General features: G+C 37.4%; 1 protein-coding gene across 1 annotated transcript in view; it reads right to left on the reverse strand.

The window, feature by feature from the left end:
- ABCB4 (ATP binding cassette subfamily B member 4) overlaps positions 1 to 22166 on the reverse strand; it is a 72543-nt gene that overhangs the window by 42868 nt on the left and 7509 nt on the right. The window contains 9 exon segments of the mRNA XM_070517148.1: positions 10168 to 10318; positions 10353 to 10366; positions 10725 to 10925; positions 13514 to 13639; positions 13859 to 13953; positions 13956 to 13968; positions 15037 to 15150; positions 17188 to 17359; positions 19424 to 19503. Of these exon segments, the coding sequence (XP_070373249.1) occupies positions 10168 to 10318; positions 10353 to 10366; positions 10725 to 10925; positions 13514 to 13639; positions 13859 to 13953; positions 13956 to 13968; positions 15037 to 15150; positions 17188 to 17359; positions 19424 to 19503 (966 nt within the window).

The raw sequence follows: 22166 nt of genomic DNA on the forward strand, positions 1-22166 counted from the left end.
TGGGACTCTCTCCCCTCCAACATACAACAAAAAGGGGCATCCATACTCCAACAGAAGACATCCTAACAACACAAAAACCTTGGAGAGACACGCAGCCACATGATGGAAGGCAGAGAGGCTGGATCCCCCCTCAGAGGAGCTGGAATGGGGTAAGAGAGAACTTCGCTCTCTCCTCTAAAGACTGCAATTGCTGTTGCAGGAGAACCCTTGAGGGAAGGAGTGGGGGAGGGGTCCCTCCTTCTGGGGCTCACCCAGGACTCCCATGGGCTCTTGCAGCCTAGAGGGAAGCCCTTTAACGGGGCAAAAGCTTTCATGCAGGGTAACCTCAACAAGCCAAGACCCCAGGAGACCAGATAGTGAGAGCTGATCAAGAAATCCCAGAGGGCACACAGGAGAAAGTGACCCTCCCCTCAATGTGCTCAGTGGGCTCCAGCCCCTGGGATCTTGGCTGAAGGCTGAGGGCTCAGAATACACAGCTCTCAACCCCCACCCAGTGGCAATAGGCTGTAACTGCAACTGAATGATATCAGAATGAGAAAGAGCTAACCTTCCAACATCAGACACTACATCAAATCTCCAGACCAGAGAGAAAATGACAAGCACCCAGAACTCAGTCCTGAGGACACAGGAATATGTAAGCTAAATGACAATGAATTCAAAATAGCTATCATCAAAAAACTCAATGAGGTACAAGAGAATGTAGAGAAACAATTCAATGAATTCAGGAGCTACTTCACAAAAGAGATTGAAACTATAAAGAAGAACCAATCAGAAATATTAGAGATGAAAGACACAATGGAAGAGATAAAACAAAATATGGATTCCCTGAATGCTCAAGTGGACATCATAAAGAGTCTATCAGCATAATCGAAGACAGACATGTTGAAATGCTCCGGACAGAGGAGGAGAGAGAACTAAGACTAAAAAGAAATGAAGAAAGTCTCCGAGAAATATCCGACTCAATGAGGAAATGCAACACAAGAATTATAAGTATTCAAGAAGGTGAAGAGAAGGAGAATGGAGTAGAAAGTGTGCTCAAAAAAATATAGCAGAGAACTTCCCAAATCTAGGGAAAGAGAGGGAAATGTGTGTGGAGGAAGCTTCCAAATCACCTAGATTAGTCAATGTAAAAAGACCTACTGCAAGGCATATACTAGTAAAACTGGAAAAATGAATGACAAAGAAAGAATACTCAGGGAAGCAAGGCAGAAGAAAATAACCTACAAAGGAACCCCTATCAGGCTTTCAGCAGATTTCTCAGCAGAAACTTTACAAGCTAGTATTACAACATATTCAAAACTTTAAAGACAAGAATCTTCAGCCAAAAATTCCCTATCCAGCAAAAATATCCTTCTGATATGAGGGAAAAATTAAATCTTTACCAGACAAACAAAAGCTAAGGGACTTTGTAGCCACAAGACACCCCCCACCCCCCACCCCACAAGAAATCCTCAAGACGGCCCTCATACCTGAGAAAAGAAAAAAGGGAGAAAGGGATCACAAAACACAGAGTAAGGAGATAAATCGGTAGACAGAATCAGAATAGGATAGCAAATATCCAACTATAGCATTAGGCTAAAAGGAAGGAAAACACCAAAAACAAAGACAATCTTGTCACTTTAACCACAAACTCACAACACAAGTTGGAATAAGATATGAGAACAACAACTTAGGAGGGGAGGAGGAAAGGGACTGAATTGGTATAGACTAAGGAAAAAAGAGGTCATCAGAAAACGGACTATATTATACATGAAATTCTGAATACAAACTTCAGGGTAACCACTAAACAAAAAAGTAGAACACAGACACAAAAAATAAATAAGGAAAAAAGAGAGAAACACATCGTAAAAAACTTCATAATTCAATGGGTAGACCAAAACACACAAGACAAGAAACAAAGGAAATGCAGGAAAATTGGAAAACGAATGATAAAATGACAGCATTAAGCCCTCATACATCAATAATCACTGTAAATGTAAATGGATTAAATTCTCCAATAAAAAGACACAGAGTGGCAAGATGGGTTAAAGAACAAGACCCAACAATTTGCTGCCTCCAGGAAACACATCTCAGCTCCGATGACAAACACAGGCTCAGAGTGAAGGGGTGGAAGACAATACTCCAAGCAAATGGCAAACAAAAGAGAGCAGGTGTTGCAATACTGATATCAGACAAAGTAGACTTCAAGAAAGGACAGGTAAAGAGAGACAAAGAGGGGCAGTATATAATGATCAAAGGGACACTCCATCAAGAAGAAATAATGCTTATAAATATCTATGCACCCAACACAACCAAAGTTCATAAAGCAACTATTAACAAATCTAAAAGAAGATATTAATAATGGCACAATGATAGTAGGGGACCTCAGCACCCCACTCACATCAATGGATAGATCATCCAAGCAGAAAATCAACAAGGAAACATTGGAATTAAATGAAAAGCTAAACAAGTTGGACTTAATAAACATGTATAGAACATTTCATCCAAAAACAGCAAAATACACATTCCTCTCAAGTGTGCACAGAACATCCTCAAGGATAGACCATATGTTGGGAAATAAGGCAAGGCTCTATAAATTAAAAAATTTGAAATAATAACAAGCATCTTTTCCTATGATAATGCTATAAAGGTAGAAATTAATTACAAGAAAAAAGCCGAGAAAAGGACAAAGATGTGGAGACTAAACAATATGCTATTGAACAAGCAATGGATCACTGAAGAAATTAAAGGAGAAATCAGAAAATATCTGGAGACAAATGAAAATGATAATATACCATACCAACTCATATGGGATGCAGCAAAAGCTGTATTAACAGGGAAATTCATCACAATACAGTCACACCTGAACAAACAGGAAAAATCCCAAATAAGCAATCTCAAATTACACCTGAATTAGAAAAAGAAGAACAAACAAAGCCCAAAGTAACTGGAAGGAGAGAAATAATAAAAATCAGAGCAGAAATAAATGCTATTGAAACAAAAAAGACAGTAGAAAAGATCAATGAAACAAAGAGTTGGTTCTTTGGGAAGATAAATAAAATTGACAAGCCCCTAGCTAGACTTACAAAGAAAAAAAGAGAGAAAGCTCAGACAACCAAAATCAGAAATGAAAGAGGAGAAATAACAACAGACTCCACAGAAATACAATGGATTATAAGAGAATACTACAAAAAACTATATGCCAACAAAATGGATAACCTAGAGGAAATGGATAAATTCTTAGATTTTTACAATTTCCCAAAGCTGAGTAAAGAAGAAAGAGACAATCTGAATAGACCAATCACAAGTAAAGAGATTGAAACAGTAATCAAAAGCATCCCAAAGAAGAAAACCCCAGGACCAGATGGCTTCCCTGGGGAATTTTGCCAAAATTTCAGAGAGGATTTAATACCTATCCTTCTCAAGCTATTTCAAAAAATTAGGGAAGATGGACGACTTCCTAACACATTCTATGAGGCCAACACCACTCTTATACCAAAGCCTGACAAGGACAGCACAAAAAAGGAGAACTACAGGCCAATATCGCTGAGGAACACAGATGCAAAAATCCTCAACAAAGTTTTGGCAACCTGGACTCAGCAATACATCAAAAGGATCATGCATCATGATCAAGTGGGATTCATACCAAGGACACAGGGATGGTTCAACATCCACAAATCAATCAACGTGATACACCACATCAACAAACTGAGGAATAAAAATCACATGATCATCTCAGTAGATGCAGAGAAAGCATTTGACAAGATCCAGCAGCCATTTATGATAAAAACTCTTAACAAAATGGGGATAGAAGGAAATTACCTCAACATAATAAAGGCCATATATGACAAACGCACAGCCAAAATCATACTCAATGGGCAAAAACTGAGGGCCATCCCCCTGAGAACGGGAACAAGAGAAGGATGCCCACTATCACCACTCTTACTCAATATAGTACTGGAGGTTTTGGCCAGAGCAATTAGGCCAGAGAAAGGAATAAAAGGAATCCAAATAGGGAGTGAAGAAGTGAAACTCTCGCTGTTTGCAGATGACATGATCTTTTTTTTTTTCGGATATACATCATATTTCAAATTCTGTATACGTTACATCATGTTCACCACCTGAACACTAATTATAGTGCATCCCCTCACATGTGACCCTAATCACCCCTTTTGCCCTCCCCCCTCTCCCCTTCCCCAATGGTAACCACCAGTCCAATCTCCAATGCTATCTGATTTTTTTTTGTCGTTTTTTTATTCTACTTATGAGTGAGATCATATGGTATTTGGCTTTCTCCCTCTGATTTATTTCACTCAGCATAATACCCTCAAGGTCCATCCATGTTGTCACAAATGGCCGGATTTCATCATTTCTTATGGCTAAGTAGTAGTCCATCATGTATAAATACCACATCTTCTATATCCATTCGTTCCTTGATGGGCACCTAGGTTGCTTCCAAGTCTTGGCTATTATGTATAATGCCGCAACGAACATAGGGGTGGAAGTATCTCTATGCCTTTGTGTTTTCAAGTTCTTTGGATAAATACCCAGCAGTGGAATAGCTAGATCACATGGTAGATCTATTCCTAATTTTCTGAGGATACTCCAAACTGCTTTCCACAGTGGCTGCACCAGTTTGCACTGCCACCAGCAGTGAACAAGGGTTCCCTTCTCTCCACACCCTCTCCAACATTTGTTGTTTCCTGTCTTGTTAATTATAGCCATTCTGACCGGAGTGAGGTGATACCTCATGGTAGTTTTGATTTGCATTTCCCTGATAGCTAATGATGTTGAGCATCTTTTCATATGCCTGTTGGCCATCTGTATTTCTTCTTTGGAGAAATCTCTGTTCAGATCTTTTGCCCATTTTCTAATTGGATTGTTGGGTTTTTTTGTTGTTGAGCTGTATGAGTTCTTTGTATATTTTGGATATTAACCCCTTATCTGATATGTGGTTTGCAAATATCTTCTCCCAATTGTTAGGTTGTCTTTTCGTTTTGTTGATGGTTTCCTTTGCTGTGCAGAAGCTTTTTAGTTTGATGTAGTCCTATTTGTTCATTTTTTCTTTTGTTTCCCTTGCCCAGTCAGACATGGGACTTGAAAATATGCAGCTCAGACCAATGTCATAGAGCGTACTGCCTATGTTTTCTTCTAGAAGTCTCGTGGTTTTGGGTCTTACATTCAAGTCTTTAATCCACTTTGAGTTGATTTTAGTGCATGGTGTAAGGGAATAGTCTACTTTCATTCTTTTGCATGTGGCTGCCCAGTTTTCCCAACACCATTTATTGAAGAGACTCTCCTTTCTCCATCATATGCTCTTGGCTCCCTTGTCGAATATTAGTAAACGTGTGGGTTTACTTCTGGGCTCTCAATTTTGTTCCATTGATCTGTGTGTCTGTTTTTGTGCCAGTACCATGCTGTTTTGGTTACTATGGCTTTGTAGTATAATTTGAAATCGGGGAGTGTGATACCTCCAGCTTTGTTCTTTTTTCTCAGGAATCCTTTGGCTATTCGGGGTCTTTTGTTGTTCCATATAAATCTTAGGATTCTTTGTTCTATTTCTGTAAAAAATGTTGTTGGAACTTTGATAGGGATTGCGTTGAATCTATAGATTGCTTTCGGAAGTATGGACATTTTAACAATGTTAATTCTTCCAATCCAAGAGCACGGAATATCTTTCCATTTCTTTGTGTCTTCTTCGATTTCTTTCAACCATGTCTTATAGTTTTCAGTGTACAGGTCTTTCACCTCTTTTGTTAAGTATATTCCTAGGTATTTTATTCTTTTTGTTGCAATTGTAAATGGGGTTGTATTCTTAATTTCTCTTTCTGCTACTTTCTTGTTAGTGTATAGAAATGCAACCGATTTTTGTACATTGATTTTGTATCCCGCAGCTTGACTGTAATCCTTTATTATTTCTAAAAGTTTTTAGTGGACTCTTTAGGGTTTTCTAGATATAAAATCATGTCGTCTGCAAAGAGTGATAGTTTCACTTCTTTTCCAATGTGGATCCCTTTTATTTCTTTTTCTTGCCTGATTGCTCTGGCTAGGACTTCCAATACTATGTTAAATAAGAGTGGTAACAGTGGGCATCCTTGTCTGGTTCCTGTTCTTAGAGGGATAACTTTCAGTTTTTCTCCATTGAGAATGATATTTGCTGTGGGTTTGTCATATATGGCCTTTATTATGTTGAGGTATTTTCCTTCTATACCCATTTTACTTAGAGTTTTTATCATAAATGGATGTTGTATCTTGCTAAATGCTTTCCCTGCATCTATTGAGATGATCATGTGATTTTTATTCTTCATTTTGTTAATGTGGTGTATCACATTGATAGATTTGCGGATGTTGAACCATCCCTGCATCCTCGGAATGAAACCCACTTGATCATAGTGTATGATCTTTTTAATGTATTGTTGTATTCGATTTGCTAGTATTTTGTTGAGGATTTTTGCATCGATGTTCCTCAGTGATCTTGGCCTGTAATTTTGTTTTTTTGTGTTGTCCTTGTCCGGTTGTGGTATCAGGATAATGTTTGCTTCGTAGAAGGAGTTAGGAAGCCTCCCCTCCTCTTCAATTTTTTGGAAGAGTTTGAGAAGGATAGGTATTAGATCTTCTTTGAATGTTTGGTAGAATTCACCAGGGAAGCCATCTGGTCCTGGACTTTTATTTTTTTGGAGGTTTTTGACTGCTGTTTCGATCTCCTTACTGGTGACCGGTCTATTCAAATTTTCTACATCTTCTTGGTCCAGTTTTGGAAGGTTGTATGTTTCTAAGAATTTATCCGTTTCTTCTAGATTATCCAATTTGTTGGCGTATAGCTTTTCATAGTATTCTCTTATTATCTTTTGTATTTCTGAGGTGTCCGTTGTAATCTCTCCTCTTTCATTTCTGATTTTATTTATTTGAGCCTTCTCTCTTTTTTTCTTGGTGAGTCTAGCTAAGGGCTTGTCAATTTTGTTTATCTTTTCGAAGAACCAACTCTTGGTTTCATTAATTTTTTCTATTTTTTTTTAGTCTCTACTTCATTTATTTCTGCTCTGATTTTTATTATTTCCTTCCTTCTGCTAATTTTGGGCTTTGTTTGTTGTTCTTTTTCCAGTACCTTTAGGTCCACTTTTAGATTGTCTATTTGGGATTTTTCTTCTTTGTTGAGGTAGGCCTGAATTACTATAAACTTCCCTCGTAGAACTGCTTTTGCTGTATCCCACAGATTTTGGCATGTCGTGTTTTCATTTTCATTTGTCTCCAGGAATTTTTTTATTTCTTCTTTGATTTCTTCATTGACCCAATCATTGTTCAGTAGCATTTTGTTCAATCTCCACATTTTTATGGCTTTTCTGGTTTTCTTTCTGTAGTTGATTTCCTGTTTCATACCTTTATGGTCAGAAAAGATGCATGGTATAATTTCGATCTTCTTAAATTTATTGAGACTTGTTTTGTGGCCTAATATGTGATCAATCCTGGAGAATGTTCCATGGGCATTTGAAAAGGATGTGTTTTCTGTGGTTTTTGGATGGAATGTTCTGTATATATCTACTAAGTCCATCTGGTCTAATGTGTCCTTTAAGGCAAGTGTTTCTTTATTGATCTTCTGTTTGGATGATCTATCCGTTGGTGTAAGTGGAGTGTTAAAGTCCCCTACTATTATTGTGTTACCATCTAATTCTCCTTTTATGTCTGTTAATAATTGCTTTATATATTTAGGTGCTCCTATGTTTGGTGCGTAGATATTTACAAGTGTTATATTTTCTTGTTGGATTGTTCCCTTTATCATTATGTAGTGCCCGTCTTTGTCTCTTATTATAGTTTTTGTTTTAAAGTCTATTTTCTCTGGTATAAGTATTGCTACCCCCGCTTTCTTTTCTTTGCCATTTGCGTGGAATATCTTTTTCCATCCTTTCACTTTCAGTTTGTGAATGTCTGTAGGTCTGAAGTGTGTCTCTTGTATGCAGCATATACATGGATCTTGCTTTTTTATCCAGTTGGCCACCCTTGGCATTTGATTGGAGCATTTATTCCATTGACATTTAAAGTAGCTATTGATAAATATATATTCATTGCCATTTTGTCACATTTTCTTTTTCTGGGGTGTTTTAGTAGTTCTTCTCTGTTCCTTTCTTTTTCTCTTGCTCTCTTCATTTGTGGTTTGATGGCTATCTTTAGTAATATGTTTGATTTCTTTTGTCTTACTTTTTTTCCTGCTTGTTATAGGTTTCTGGTTTGTGGTTACCATGAGGATCCTATTTAGTATACTATGCTTATAACAGTCTATTGACCTCTTTCTAAAAGCTCTACTTTTTCACTCCCCTCCTCCCACATTATAGGATTTTCACATCATATATAGTCTTTTGTTTAGTGTGTGTATATCCATTACCCTCTTATCATTGAAATAGGTAATTTTAGTACATTTGTCTTTTAACCTTCATATTACCTTCACAGGTAGTTGATCTGCTGCCTTTACTATACTTGTACCTTACAAGTGATTTTATTGCCTGTTTTTTCTTGTTGTTGTTGTTTTGGGTTTTTTTGATAATTTTTTTCTTTTATCTCTATTTGTGGTCATTGCTTTCCCACTTAAATAAGTCCCTTCAGCAATTCTTGTAGAACTGGTTTCTTGGTGATAAACTCCTTTAATTTTTGCTTGTCTGGGAAGCTCTTTATCTCTCCTTCCATTCTGAATGACAGCCTTGATGGATAGAGTATTCTTGGTTGTAGGTTTTTTCCTTTTAGCACTTCAAATATGTTGTGCCATTCTCTTCTCACCTGTAGGATCTTGACTGAGAAGTCTCCTGATAGTCTGATGGGCTTCCCTTTATATGTCACTTGTGGCCTTTGTCTTGCTGCTTTTAAGATTCTCTCTTTGTCTTTAATTTTAGACATTTTGATTATAATCTGTCTTGGTGTGGGCCTCTCTTGGGCTTCTCTTGTTTGGAGCTCTCTGTGCTTCCTGAACTTTGATGTATGTTTCCTTCCTCAGGTTAGGAAAATTTTCCTCTATTATTTCGACAAATAAATTTTCTGCCCCTTTGTCTCTCTCTTCTCCTTCTGGGACCCCTATAATCCAAATGTTAGCACACTTGATATTGTCCCAGAGTTCCCTTACACTGTTCTCATTCTGTCTAATTCTTTTTTCTCTTTTCTGTTCTGCTTGGGTGATTTCCTCTAATCTTTCGTCTAGCTCACTGATCCGTTCTTCTGCTTCCTCTACTCTGCTATTGAGTCCCTCTAGTGAATTTCTCATTTCGAGTATTGTATTCTTCATTTCTGATTGGTTCTTTTTTATATCTTCCAATTCTTTGCTGATGTTTTCACTTTGTTCATCCATTCTTCTCTGCATATCTGTGAGCATCCTGATTATGTTTTGTTTGAATTCTTTGTCAAGGAGCTTGCTAGATTCTGTTTCACTTAGTTCTTTTTCTGGTGTTTTGTAGTGTTCCCTTCCTTGGAAAGTATTCCTTTGCCTCCTCATTATGCCTCTTTCTCTGTGCTGTTTTCTTTGTACTAGGTGAGTCGGCTGTGTCTCCTGATCTTGGAGAAGTGGCCTTATGTATGAGATGCCTTATGAGGACCAGCAGTGTGCTTCCCTCTCATGACCAGACCATAAGAACCAGGAGTGACCCCTTTGTGGGCTACTTGTGTTCTTCTGCTGTGGCAGGGTTGCTCCCACTTCAGGTACCCAGGGAGTCTGATCTTTCCTTCCCTGGCTAGCTGTTTGTAAATCCGGTTTGGAGGGGCCTCAGCACTGTTGGCTACAAAGTCTATTAGCACACTCTTATTGCCATTGTCCTCTTAATTGGGTTGGTAGCCAGTGTAGCTGGTTTCTAGGCTCAGGGGCATACAGTTGTGATAGGCCTGAGGCCAACAAGGCTGATGTCAGTTCTCTTTGGAGTGCAGCTGAGTAGGGCTAGCCCTTGGCATGGAGGCACTCAGTTGTTTCAGGCTTTGGAAGGTGGGGCTGACCTTTTTATGGCTATTTGTCAAACACAAGTCTTCTACCACTGATAAGCCTCACCCACCTCTGGACCACATACTCTGTCAGCACAAAAAAGAAATCAATAAAGCCCTGAGAGAGAGCTTCATTTGCTCTTATGTTCATGCTTTTCAATCTAGATTTGTAAAGCATTGGCAAAAATTTCCAATAAAGTTTCAATTTGCTGGTCCTTCAGGTGTTTAGGGTCTACTGACCTTACCCAGAGCTGCCTGTACCTCAGCTTCACTTTCAGTGTCTAAGGCTGTCGTGGCCTCATCCAGCAGAAGGATCTTGGGGTTATGAACCAGGGCTCGAGCGATGGCGATTCTCTGTTTCTGTCCCCCATTCAGCAGGGACCCTCTCTCTCTCTCTCTCTCTCTCTCTCTCTCTCTCTCTCAACAGGGTGTCAAATTTCTACAACAGAAAAGATGGAGGAGTTCTTGAAGTATTTTAAACAGAAAAAGCTATGGATCTAGAAATTCAAGACAACATAGAGCTTCACTTTGATATCGTAATGAGTCATAAATTTTAATGAAATAAATCAATACGGAGTTCTAAAAAACTACTAACACATATTTTGTATAAAATTTTATATGATTCATGTACCAGACTATACTCCTTAAACCTCCAACTGAATAATTCAAGGTACTTACCTAGCAAAGTTGGACAACCTTGCATCTCAAACATTATTAGCTTAACCTTTGAGGAAAGACCTCAGGTGTATGGGGTGAAATTCTAATTTTGAGGGCAACTACATTAACAGAGTGTTTACCTGTGGTGATTTTATGATAAACTCATAGGCGCTGGCTTCTTTGAGAGCTTTCTTTCTCTCGTCAATGGTTATATCTCAGCGATAACGAATACTTTCGGCAATTGTGGTAGAAAATAGTACTGGCTCCTGACTCACGACTCCAATTACTTCCCTCAGATACCTTACATTAAAGGTCCTACTACCCTGCCCATCAATGTTAATCTGAAAGAAAGAAATATTTATATTAAATATCTTAAGTCATCTGATATCTAAAGCATCAAGACTTTAATTTGTTACGAAAAAAGTGTTAGCTAATATTTAACTTATTTCAGTGGTTAGAAGTGAGAATTGGAAATAAACAGCAATTTGCAAGAATAAAAATAAAAAGTGTATGCTCTCTTGATATTTATTATCTTATATATACAGTTTTTTCATGGATGGACTATTCTCCATAAGCAATATTGGGTTATACATTTTGGGTGTACTATTATTGTTGCTTACCATTATTAAATTTGAATAAAAATGTCCACTTACCTAGTCTAAATATCATTTTGGTGGCGCTATGATATTTCACTATATGTAATATACCATAATTTACTTTAGCATTTCCCACCTGCTGGACATTTGGCTTCCTTCAAGGACCCGTGAAGGACAATCTCTACTTTTACAATTGTCAAAGTAGAGAATTACCAGGCTGAAGACTGTGATTTATTTTTTCCTCCCCAATAACAACTGCTTGCCTGTACAATGACTGGTGTATGTTGGGCATTTATTATTTGCTGAATAAAGGTTGAATAAACAATGCTATAAAAAGATTTTAATAATTTACAATGTCAGCAGGAATATATAAATATATCTGCCTCATTGTAATTTACTAGCTCCAGGTTTTATCATTTTAATATTTTTCTTCTAATTAATAGGTGTGATGTGGTAGCTTATATTTTTTAATTTGTATATATTTATAAGTAAGTCTGAACATTTCTTGAAACTTTTTACAAATCTATGTTTATTCTTAAAACATTTGCATGTTCATATCTTATTATAGACTCATATTAATTTTTCAAATATTAAATGTTTTCCCATATATATCATAAATCATTTGTTCCAATTTATTACCTTCTTTTATTACAGTTTTACTGATTTTTGTTGGAAAAATTTTTAAGAAAATCTGAATTAATCAACTGGGCATTTCTCCTACTATTTCAGTAGTAAGAAAATTGTTAAATCATGATGTGAACAGTGAAGATCTCTGAGTTATAGAATTTCTGAAGATGTTTTTCTGCTGCATGTATATTTTCTAAAAAAATATGTATTACTCCAATAATTTTAAAAGTAAGATATTTGGAAATGCTTATTCTCAATGGTTAGTATTTCACTGGGTTTTTTTGGGGGGGGCAGTGAGCAAAATTGGCCCTAAGCTAACATCTGTTGCCAATCTTCTTCTTTTTGCTTGAGGAAGATTGTTGCTGGGCTAACATCTGTGCCAGTCTTCCTCCATTTTGTATGTGGGACCCTGCCACAGCATGGTTTGATGAGCGGTGTGTAGGTCCACACGCCCAGGATCCAAACCGGAGAACCCCAGGCTGCCAAAGAGGAGCATGCACACTGAACTACTACACCACTTGGCTGGCCCCACTAGGTTCTTTTTTAAAAATGAAAAAAGATGTTTACACTTGAACAAACCTAGAGTTTGCTTTAGTAAATGAGGATGGGCTTATGTTCCTTCTTAGTAATATTAGATTTTTCCAAGACTGTTCATTAATTTTATTAAATTAAATAAACAAATAATTCATGTATCCTAGAAACTTTTGGATTCATCCCTGCAATCTCTCTTCTATCTCTCTGCCTTTTTATATTTTTTGTCTTTTTTGTAACTTGTAATCTGCTTTCATAATTGTTGAATTACAATACATTTTAATTTCAGATAAACTCAATGTTCTAAAGTTGGTACAATTGATAAAATTTGAGTATATACTGCAGGCTGATATTGTATTAATGTTAAATCTACTGATTTTGATAATTGTTTTATGGTTATGTAAGAGAATGTTCTTCTCAGAAAATATATTGTGCAGGATGTAGGGATCAAGGGGGCATGATGTCCTTAACTTACTCTTAAAGATTCAGAAAAAAATATGCACGTATGTGTGTGTGTAGGTGTGTGTTATATACATGCACGTGTAGAGAAAGAGAGAGGACAATAAAGCAGTTGGTCAAATATAAACAATTAGTAAATCTGAGTGAAGGGTATATGTGAATTCCCTGCTTGCAACTTTTCTGTAAGTTTGAATTTATAACAAAATTTTTAGAAGGCAAAAAAATATACCCTAGGTTGTTAGTCCCCACACCCCCAGAAGTTTCTTAAGGGATTATCCCACTTTTCCTTTCAGATGTTACAACATTTAAGAAAACTCAACTGCCTTTGATGAATTTAATTATTATCCTAAGACTTCTTGTGATCATGATTACCAGATTATCAACTATTGCTATATGGATCGTTTTTGACCAAACCCAGTAACTCATTGGAAAAAATCCTCTCAGTGGTTGGATGACTGTTTTCCAGTGATTTAGTGGGTAAGAAAAGCTTAATCAGAACAGAAGAGAGTGGTGTCTAGCTTCTTTGGCTTTTATCATTTTGAATACTTCTGCCAAACCAGCCCAAAGGTTTGAATGCACTATCCAGATGCAGTGTAATTCTGTAGACCTTTTACCAAAATTAGACTCACATGCAAATTTGTTACTAAGAAAACAATTTCAAAGGGCTAATTGGTACCCAGCTTCCCACTTTGGAAAACTTGGTTCTTCCCACTCACTATACCCTCCTCAGGGTCGTAGAGCCGCTGCATCAGCTGGACCATTGTGCTTTTCCCACAGCCGCTGTTCCCAACCAGGGCCACTGTCTGCTTACTCTGAACCTTCAGACTGAGGCCCTTCAAGATCTGTGAGGGAAAAGAAAGAAAAAGAATATATCTCACTACAAAGCCCTAAAAGGAGAATAATTTGATTCAATTTTGAATTTGAAAAAAGTATCCAATGAGGGAATATAATCCCAAAAGGAAAAAGCATAGAAATATCAAAATAATAGAGACTATAGATTCTTTAAGATGATTAAACAATCAATCTGAGTCAAGATTTTCTACAACTATTGCTTATAGTACCTTGACATTAGCTCGAGCTGGATAAGAAAAGGGAACATCACTGAACTCCAAATTCCCTTTGATGTTGTCTGGTTTGTGCCCTCTCTCTGAAAACTGTCAATTTTAGGATTCTAAATTTAAAAAAAAATTCAATGACTATTCCATAAGACAAACAATTGCATTTTAAAGGAATATGATTCAGCAATTCCAAAAATAAGACCTGGAATGGCACAATCTTCTTCACAGGAGACAGAATGCAAGGTGAAGATCGTGTATGTGTGTGTGTTTAAGAAATAGTCTTTCTCAGAAAATAGGCTTTTCCTGAAAAGTACATAAGGGATATATTCATTTAATTTCATACAATATTTCACTTTAAGTTTTTGGTATAGCTTCATAAAGTTTCTAAATAGTCAGATATGCATGTTTATACAACTGCAATAACAAAAACATACTATAATTGATATAGCCAGGCATTTCAGCATTTAGTGAAAATTAGTTTGTTCCCCAACAATAAATGTAATGGATTGGTTTGAGAAGACTGACTGAACAATTGGTTAGGGCCAAGTTATTTAGGATCAATGTAAACTTTCAAAGTATTCGGAAGCCGAGAAACTTTCTCATGACTTAGATCAATGAAACAGGAGCAATTGCTTGGATTAAATGATCAAATTTCAGTTACCTACTTTGCAGTTTATCTGGGTAAATGCAGTGATATACTTTTTAATATGTCAAAATTATTTTCTTTCTTTTGCTGCAGTTAGTACAACTTATTCAATATATTTGATTCAAAATCATATCAAACATTGAGATGATCTTTTTTTTTTAGGGAGGCAACCCTGTCAATTCTGGTCCTACCAATAATTTCTCCACCCACTCATCCTGTATAGAAGTCATAATATTCTCAGTCTGGCTACAAAGTGCAAAAGAAAAGGAGAAAAATTAGATAGACAGATATCTTTGCTCTGAATTCTAATAATAAGACACTAGTACAGATGTACTTTTCCAAAATGAGATCGGTGTTATTATATTACTTAAAGGTAAACTTTTAGAAATATTAATGAGGCGTTTTATTTCATTCATTACTAAGAAGAGGTTGTTAATTTCCCACAATTAATTTTCACATGATATTTAAAATAAAGCCAGATTTAATTCTCCAAGCCTCAAATAATTTTTCAGCATTAAAATAATAAATGACTTACATTACCAATAATATGAAAGATCACATATGCTGCTCCTCTTGCATTGGCAAAAGCATCAATACATGGAGCAGCCTGTCCAATGCTGAAAGCTCTAATCAGGATTGAAGAAAAGACCTTAGCAAAAGAACATGAGAAAAAGTTAAAAGCCCCATTCTGGCATCCATTACTATCTCAAATATGATTTGTCTGAAATACACACGATACAAAAGATTGAGTTTAGGTTTACCACTTTCAAAATTTTTTTAGCAAAAGAGCAAAATTTACAAGGTTAATATAGCATTTTATTGCAGCACAAATGGGTTTCTTCAACCTCAAAAATATTTTTGTCTAGATTGCCAAATTATCTGTTGCTCTTCTCCTGAATTTACACAGTCAGAAAGATTTTTCAAACCTATTTCCTTGACTCTGAAGCTAATGCCACCAGAGGTAAACATCTTCCATCAGTATTATTATTCAGTCCTATATGATTTTCTCTAACTATGCACGGCATTACACAGAATATTCAAGGCGAAACATGGTAGATTTTGGCCCCATGGAATTTTCCCAAAAAAGTACCATTTTACATACATATTTTGAAAAGATTTTTAATATACAAAGTAACAGTTCACTAAATCACACCTGTGTACACTGATTAATAATTCCTTTACACAATTATTCTGTATTATAGCACACGAAACAACACAATTGCCTTCACATTTTTTTTCACAAGGAAAATAAGTTGATATAGAACAGCCAAGAATATAGCTTCAGGAATCCAGATTATTAGCATAATTTAAATGAGAAAAACATAAATGAAGAGAAATTACTCCTTTCTCTCTGGGCATGGTGAAATTCTATATATAGTTTGAGTTTTCTCAGAAGACAGTAACAATAAGACTTCACACACCCAGGACTCAAATATCCCTCAAATATCCATCTGCTATCTGCAATATAGATGATAGATTATAAAGTGAATGCACTAGGGCTCTCGCTGGGTGCAGAGGCTGTTGCTGGGCTCCCTGCCTCGTGGACAGCACCCTCCTGTCCAACCGGGGAGGTGTCACTGTCCACATACTACAAATGAGGAGCCTAGGCCAGCAAGGACACACTCATCACAAAAGGTGAATGGGAAAGTCAGGATTCAATCTCCCTTCTTCACAAAATTTAGCAAATGAGGAAGCAAAGAAAGGTGGAGAGCTTCCAAGCTGACAACCAGAAAGGAGACCAAAACGAGAAAAAAATAGAGTCAGCAATTATGAAAGCTCATCCGGCCAAACAGCCCTCAGCGCCTCAGTGGAGTCTGAAGAGACCACTCCAGAAAACATTTTGAAATAATTAAATTTCATAATGGCCTCATGTCATCATCAAAGGGCCAAATTGTTTCTGTTTAGAAAGATAGGGAAGTGCAGGTTTTAAAACATTGCTATTTGAATGGTTACATGTTGTTCTGATTGTCACTGACATGGAAAGATGGTCACAAACTATTGCTAGTTTATAAAAAAGGTTGCAAAAAATATGCATAATATGATCCCAGTTTTAAAAGAAAAAAACGTGTATATATAGAAAATGGTCTGGAAGATATTCACCAAAAGTTATCATTAAGGATATATGGATTATTAGATTATAAGTAATTCTAAGTAATTTCCAATTTCTAAAATTCTGTGTTCTAATCATTTGTATAACTAGTATATATTATTTTTATCATAAAATGAAGCTATTTTCATTTTGAAAAAGAAAAACAAGCTATAGCTTTTCATCTTGTATTTCAGATGGCTGATGTTTTATACTATGTAAATTTAATATTCTCTCATGCTATGACCTATCTATAATAATGTTTACTCTCTTATATAATGAAACTACAGGGCAGAATGAGGATGGCTCCAATCCATATTTGTTCACTCACAAATTCATTCAATTTTTATTTCCTTTTATATGTTGTATATGTTTCTCAATTAGTCTAACTACATGCTGTTTTCTTGCCCCCACTCATAATTACGTTTTGTGTACTCTAGAAGGCCAGCTCTGCCCACAGGACAGAGCAAAGATTCACCAAAAGAAAAAAGCCTGTAATCATGGCTCATCTCTTGAAAAGGAGGACTATGAAAGAAAAGAAAAGGTACATGGATAAAGAAAATTTTCAGATTCTTCATAAATATTAGAAAAACAACTTACTGTCATTGCATTTCCAATAGTATATTCTTTTGATATAACGAGAGTGGATGCATACCAGAAGGCCAGTGCATATGATGCATATAGCAATAGGAAGGCAATGCCCATGGAAATGTTGGCTGAAATAGCTTTTGTAATTCCAGTCTTTTTGGTATTTTCTAGATGTTTTTGATACCTACCAGAAAAAGTAGGGGGAAAACGTGAAAATAAGTAAACAATCCATAAACTGAGCCATATTCACCTCCTGTATAGTTGGAGGATTAAGGAACAAAGCCATCAAAGTAAGAAAGCCCTGGTGAGACCCAGCTTCCTGGGAACTGAACCAATTCAGGATCAGCCAGGACTAGAACTGATCTGAGACTTCTCTTTACTGGCCTGGACCCATCTCCCTTGGTCCCTCCCAGTCCAACAAATATTCTCGTAGCTGTTCCAGAATTGAACTCTCAACCCTGGGATATAGAAGGGCTTCACTATCACCTTCATGGCTAGCATCATAAGCCAAGGCTGAGGTGGAAGGAGAGAAACCAAGACAATCAAGAATGGCACCAAAAGATAAATATTATTCAGGACTCTTCAAATAGTTAGACTCTTAACACAGCTCAATTTCCCTTCTCTAAAGAAAAGAAAATCCTTCTTCTATTGCCCCATTGGGAGAGGAACAGGAATTTTACATGTTCTTGTACTTAGACTTGGGCCTTTGCTTGTGTAGGGGAGGAGGACATTTCCTCTCCCCAAATGGAGGTTCGTCTAGCCGGAGAATGAATTAAATTCACATGAGACAGAATAGCAAGAGAAAATTAAACAAAGATTTATGAGGAACCATGGCCCAGGGCCTTTCTTCCCGAAGGAAGACAGGGCACCGAAGAAGTGGGGTGCACAGAGTGGTTATATACCCCCAAACAGGGTGTTTCACATGTGATTGAAATGTCCCTCCCACAATAGTCACAAGATTGCCCTGTCGGCACAGTGCTTGATGGACACAGCAGGTAGTGGTCGGCTATCTTGGTGGGTGTAGCAGGAGGCTAGTTGATTGTCTGGAGCTGGGCGGTCACAGGTGAGCACAGCAATCAGTTCCTAGCCTAAGGAAAGATGCTTAATCCTTAAAGAAATGCCAAAGTTGGGAGGGGGAGGGAAGTCAGCTACAGGAGGTTACCAGACAGGCACAATAAAATGCAGATTTTAAGTCCCTGCCCTTGGTATTGATTAAGAGTTTTTAGAGAGAAGGTCATCTCCTTTCTTCTTCCTGGTACAGAGAGGAAGGCACCTTTTACAGATAGAGATTTACCTTACAAATGTAAATGTGTCCTAACAAAGGGCAAGTTGCATTCCTCAGAGCCTCCTTGCCTGTCCCAGTTTATCAAAAGCAATCAACCTCAAATAATCCTGATGCCAAAGAGACATATCTTGGGGTGGCCAATTCCAGGTCCCCACACTTGTTTTTGGTTTTTTATTTTGTTTTCTTTTTTGATCAGTCTGACCTTCACTGTCAAGCCAGGGTACAAGGTTATAAAGCAGTCACTACTTATGGGATATGGGTTCTTACTCAATTCTTCTAGATTTTAGTTTTATAAACCGTAAAATGCAATTAATAATGCCTACCTTGCAAGATAATTATGAGGTTGACAGATAATTAGAGAAAGTAGTTAGTACAGTTCTGGCACATAGTTGACAAAACCTGATTGTTCTTATTGTTATTACTATTATTGTTTTAGAATTTAATCTCTTCCTGAATGTTGCTCATTCTATTAACATATTTTTAATGGTAATTAAAATTAATATTACTGGCTCCTAGGATTTGATACAAAAGAACAAATGCCATTCTAGAATGGTTCTGCTGAATTACAATGTTTTTTACATCAATTTAAATTAAGTATACTTTTCCATGCTAAGCACGGAGAGTGTGTAAACAGAGAATGCTGAACTTAATTACTAGGCCACAGAGGCTGGCCCTAAATTTTTTATATTCATGCAAGAGTTTGGAGGAATGTTATATTTTAAAATTGTGTCTCCTTAAATAAGGAGATAACCTACTATATCTGAGGAGAAAAAACCAGCAGATAAGAAAAATACACCGTGGCATAGGCTGTAAATGCTGGAAATGGCTATCAGATGATCTATTCCCAATGCATATCAAATGCCTAATCTAGTAACTTTTTTCATTTAAAAACTTCCCATATAAATTTTCACATAGTTAGTGGTTAATTTCCTTATGAAAGTGTGACATTAACAATATACTTACTCTGTTAGCCATGTATTGAGGTCAGTGGTGTTGTTGATGTCAAACCAGCCTATTTCTTGTCGTAGAACAGCATGAAAAAACTATGAGGCAGGACTATTTCACAAATCCCCATTTTACAGATGAGGAAGGTGAGGCACAAAGTAACAAAGTAACTTGCTCAAAGTCATACAACTAGCAGGTAGGCTGAGAGTGCTAACACTATACTACACAGCTCCTAAAACAATACTATAAGGATTGACTCATGTGATGACAACTTATTTTCATTTTTTAAAAACACAAAGTGAAAACATAAAAAGGGAACAGCCCATATCTACTGCATTCACGAAACAATAGGATAACGCGTCACCACTGCATTGTTGCGAAAACACCCCAGGGTAGGTATTTCCCGTTTACCTATTTTACTTCTGCTCTTATCAGTTCAGTTCTGGGTGCTCATTTTCTTCCCGAGTCCTTAAATATGGCATCTTTGATATACCAAATGGGAACTGTATTTGGAATTAGAGGCAGACAAGCTATCTTAAAGCTGTGGTATTTGTGGAAATCATTGTTCAAAACCTTGGGAAATCTCCAGATAAATGTGTACAGGGCTATTCCCCCCCACCCCCCCCCCCAACTTAGAAATCAGGTAAAATTTTAAATGAGTTTTACTCTCCTCCAACAGTATCTCAAACTTTTTAATCCTCTCAATGAAGATATTGTAATTCAGATTGACTCTGCTGCCTGGAAATAAGAATCTATGGGCTTTCCCAATTTGACCTGCTCCTTTCTCAGGGTCCCAGGCCAAGAACGGCAATCTAACTCTGATTTAGTAACTCTAGGAGCTCCAGAGCCCCAGGAAACCAAGAGTTTCTGTTGCCTAAGGACAAAGGTGAGAGAAATGCACGTTGATGTGTTCCCAGAAGCGTCATGGGACTCTAGATCTGGAAATCTCATAGGATTCTAGATCTGAAAAGGGGCTAGGCCTGGTCTTCTCAGATGCTACCTATTATGCTTCAGTTTCATAAACAATCTCCAAGTAGTTGTCTGATTCAGTGATTCTCAATGCTATCTACTGTTAGAATCACATGGGGAGCTTGAAAAATACAGGTGTCCAGGCTCCACTCAAGACCAGTTAAATCAGAACCTCTGGCTGAGTCTAGAGCATCATATTTTTAGGAAGTAGTTCCACTTGATTCTAAAGTGTCAGGACGGAGAACTCCCACTCTAACTTGCCTGAATGCATCCCATAATAAGGAAATGGGGAATTCTTGAAGCTGCTTATTCATTGTAGAGAGCTCCCATATAATTCACCCATTTTATAGATGGGGAAATATAATTTCAGAGTGGTTGTTTCATTTCCAAGTTCTTACAGCTAGTTTTCCCCAATATTTATTGATCATTTACTACGTTCCAGATACTTTACATAAATCTTCTCATTTAATTCTACCAGTAAGTCTACGATCCCCTTTCAAAGATAAGAATAGTAAGGATTATAGAGGTTAAGTAACTTGTCCAAGTTCATACAGCTGGTGAGTGAAGGGCCTAAATAATAACTGTATACTTTAAGGATTATACAGGGAGACATTACATAGGGAGTCCTGACTGTCACTTTTTAGTCTCAAAGTAAATCAGTGTCTGCCTTCCTTGATTCTGCCTAGCACTCCTTTTATCACACAGAAATATTCAGCATAAAACAAAGAGTTGGTGTTTGTCCAGGCAGCTTTGGCAGTGTAGGGACCTGGAATTGGCCACCCCAAGATATGTCTCTTTGGCATCAGGATTATTTGAGGCTGATTGCTTTTGATAAACTGGGACAGGCAAGGAGGCTCTGAGGAATGCAACTTGCCCTTTGTTAGGACACTTTTGTAAGGTAAATCTCTATCTGTAAAAGGTGCCTTCCTCTCTGTACCAGGAAGAAGAAAGGAGATGACCTTCTCTCTAAAAACTCTTAATCAATACCAAAGGCAAGGACTTAAAATCTGCATTTTATTGTGCTTCTCTGGTAACCTCCTGTAACTGACTTCCCTCCCCCTCCCAACATTGGCATCTCCTTAAAGATTAAGCATCTTTCTTTAGGCTGGGAACCGATTTGCTCATCTGTGACCCCCTAGCCTGAGGCAACACACCTGCCACCCCGCGGCGTTCACTGGGACAGCAGACCTATCTGTCATTTCCATCGAGTGCTGTGCTGACAGAGCAGCCTCGTGACTATTGTAAAAGGAACATTTCAATCATATGTGAAACACCCTGTTTGGGGGTATATAACCACTCTGTGCACCCCACTTCTTCAGTGCCCTGTCTTCCTTTGGGAAGAAAGGCCCCGGGCCATGGTTCCTCATAAAGCTTTGTTTAATTTTCTCTTGCTATTCTGTCTCATGTGAATTTAATTGGTTCTCCGGCCAGACGAACCCCCATTTGGGAAGAGGAAATGTCTTCCTCCCCTACAGCAGTATGGACTGTTAATTAAGGTAACTAGGGGCTCAAAAATGCCTTTTCCTCTTAACTATGAGGCACTGCAAGGACATGCAGGGTACATAGATTTCTCCACAGAATTTCCTAGATTATTACAGTCACATAGACTTGGCACAAAATATATCAAGTTCCCAATATTCTGCAGAAAATCTGTTTCCAATTCTCTGTCGTTAAAGTTTTGGATGCAGAATAGTTTCTGCACAACTGAGTCATTGCGAGGGAACGACCTTGTCATGGAGTAGCTTTACTCTGTTGACAAGGATGGGCCTTGTTCAGAATAAATCATTGTGAG

Source organism: Equus asinus, chromosome 1 (genome assembly GCF_041296235.1).
Source record: "Equus asinus isolate D_3611 breed Donkey chromosome 1, EquAss-T2T_v2, whole genome shotgun sequence".
Lineage (NCBI taxonomy): Eukaryota > Metazoa > Chordata > Mammalia > Perissodactyla > Equidae > Equus > Equus asinus.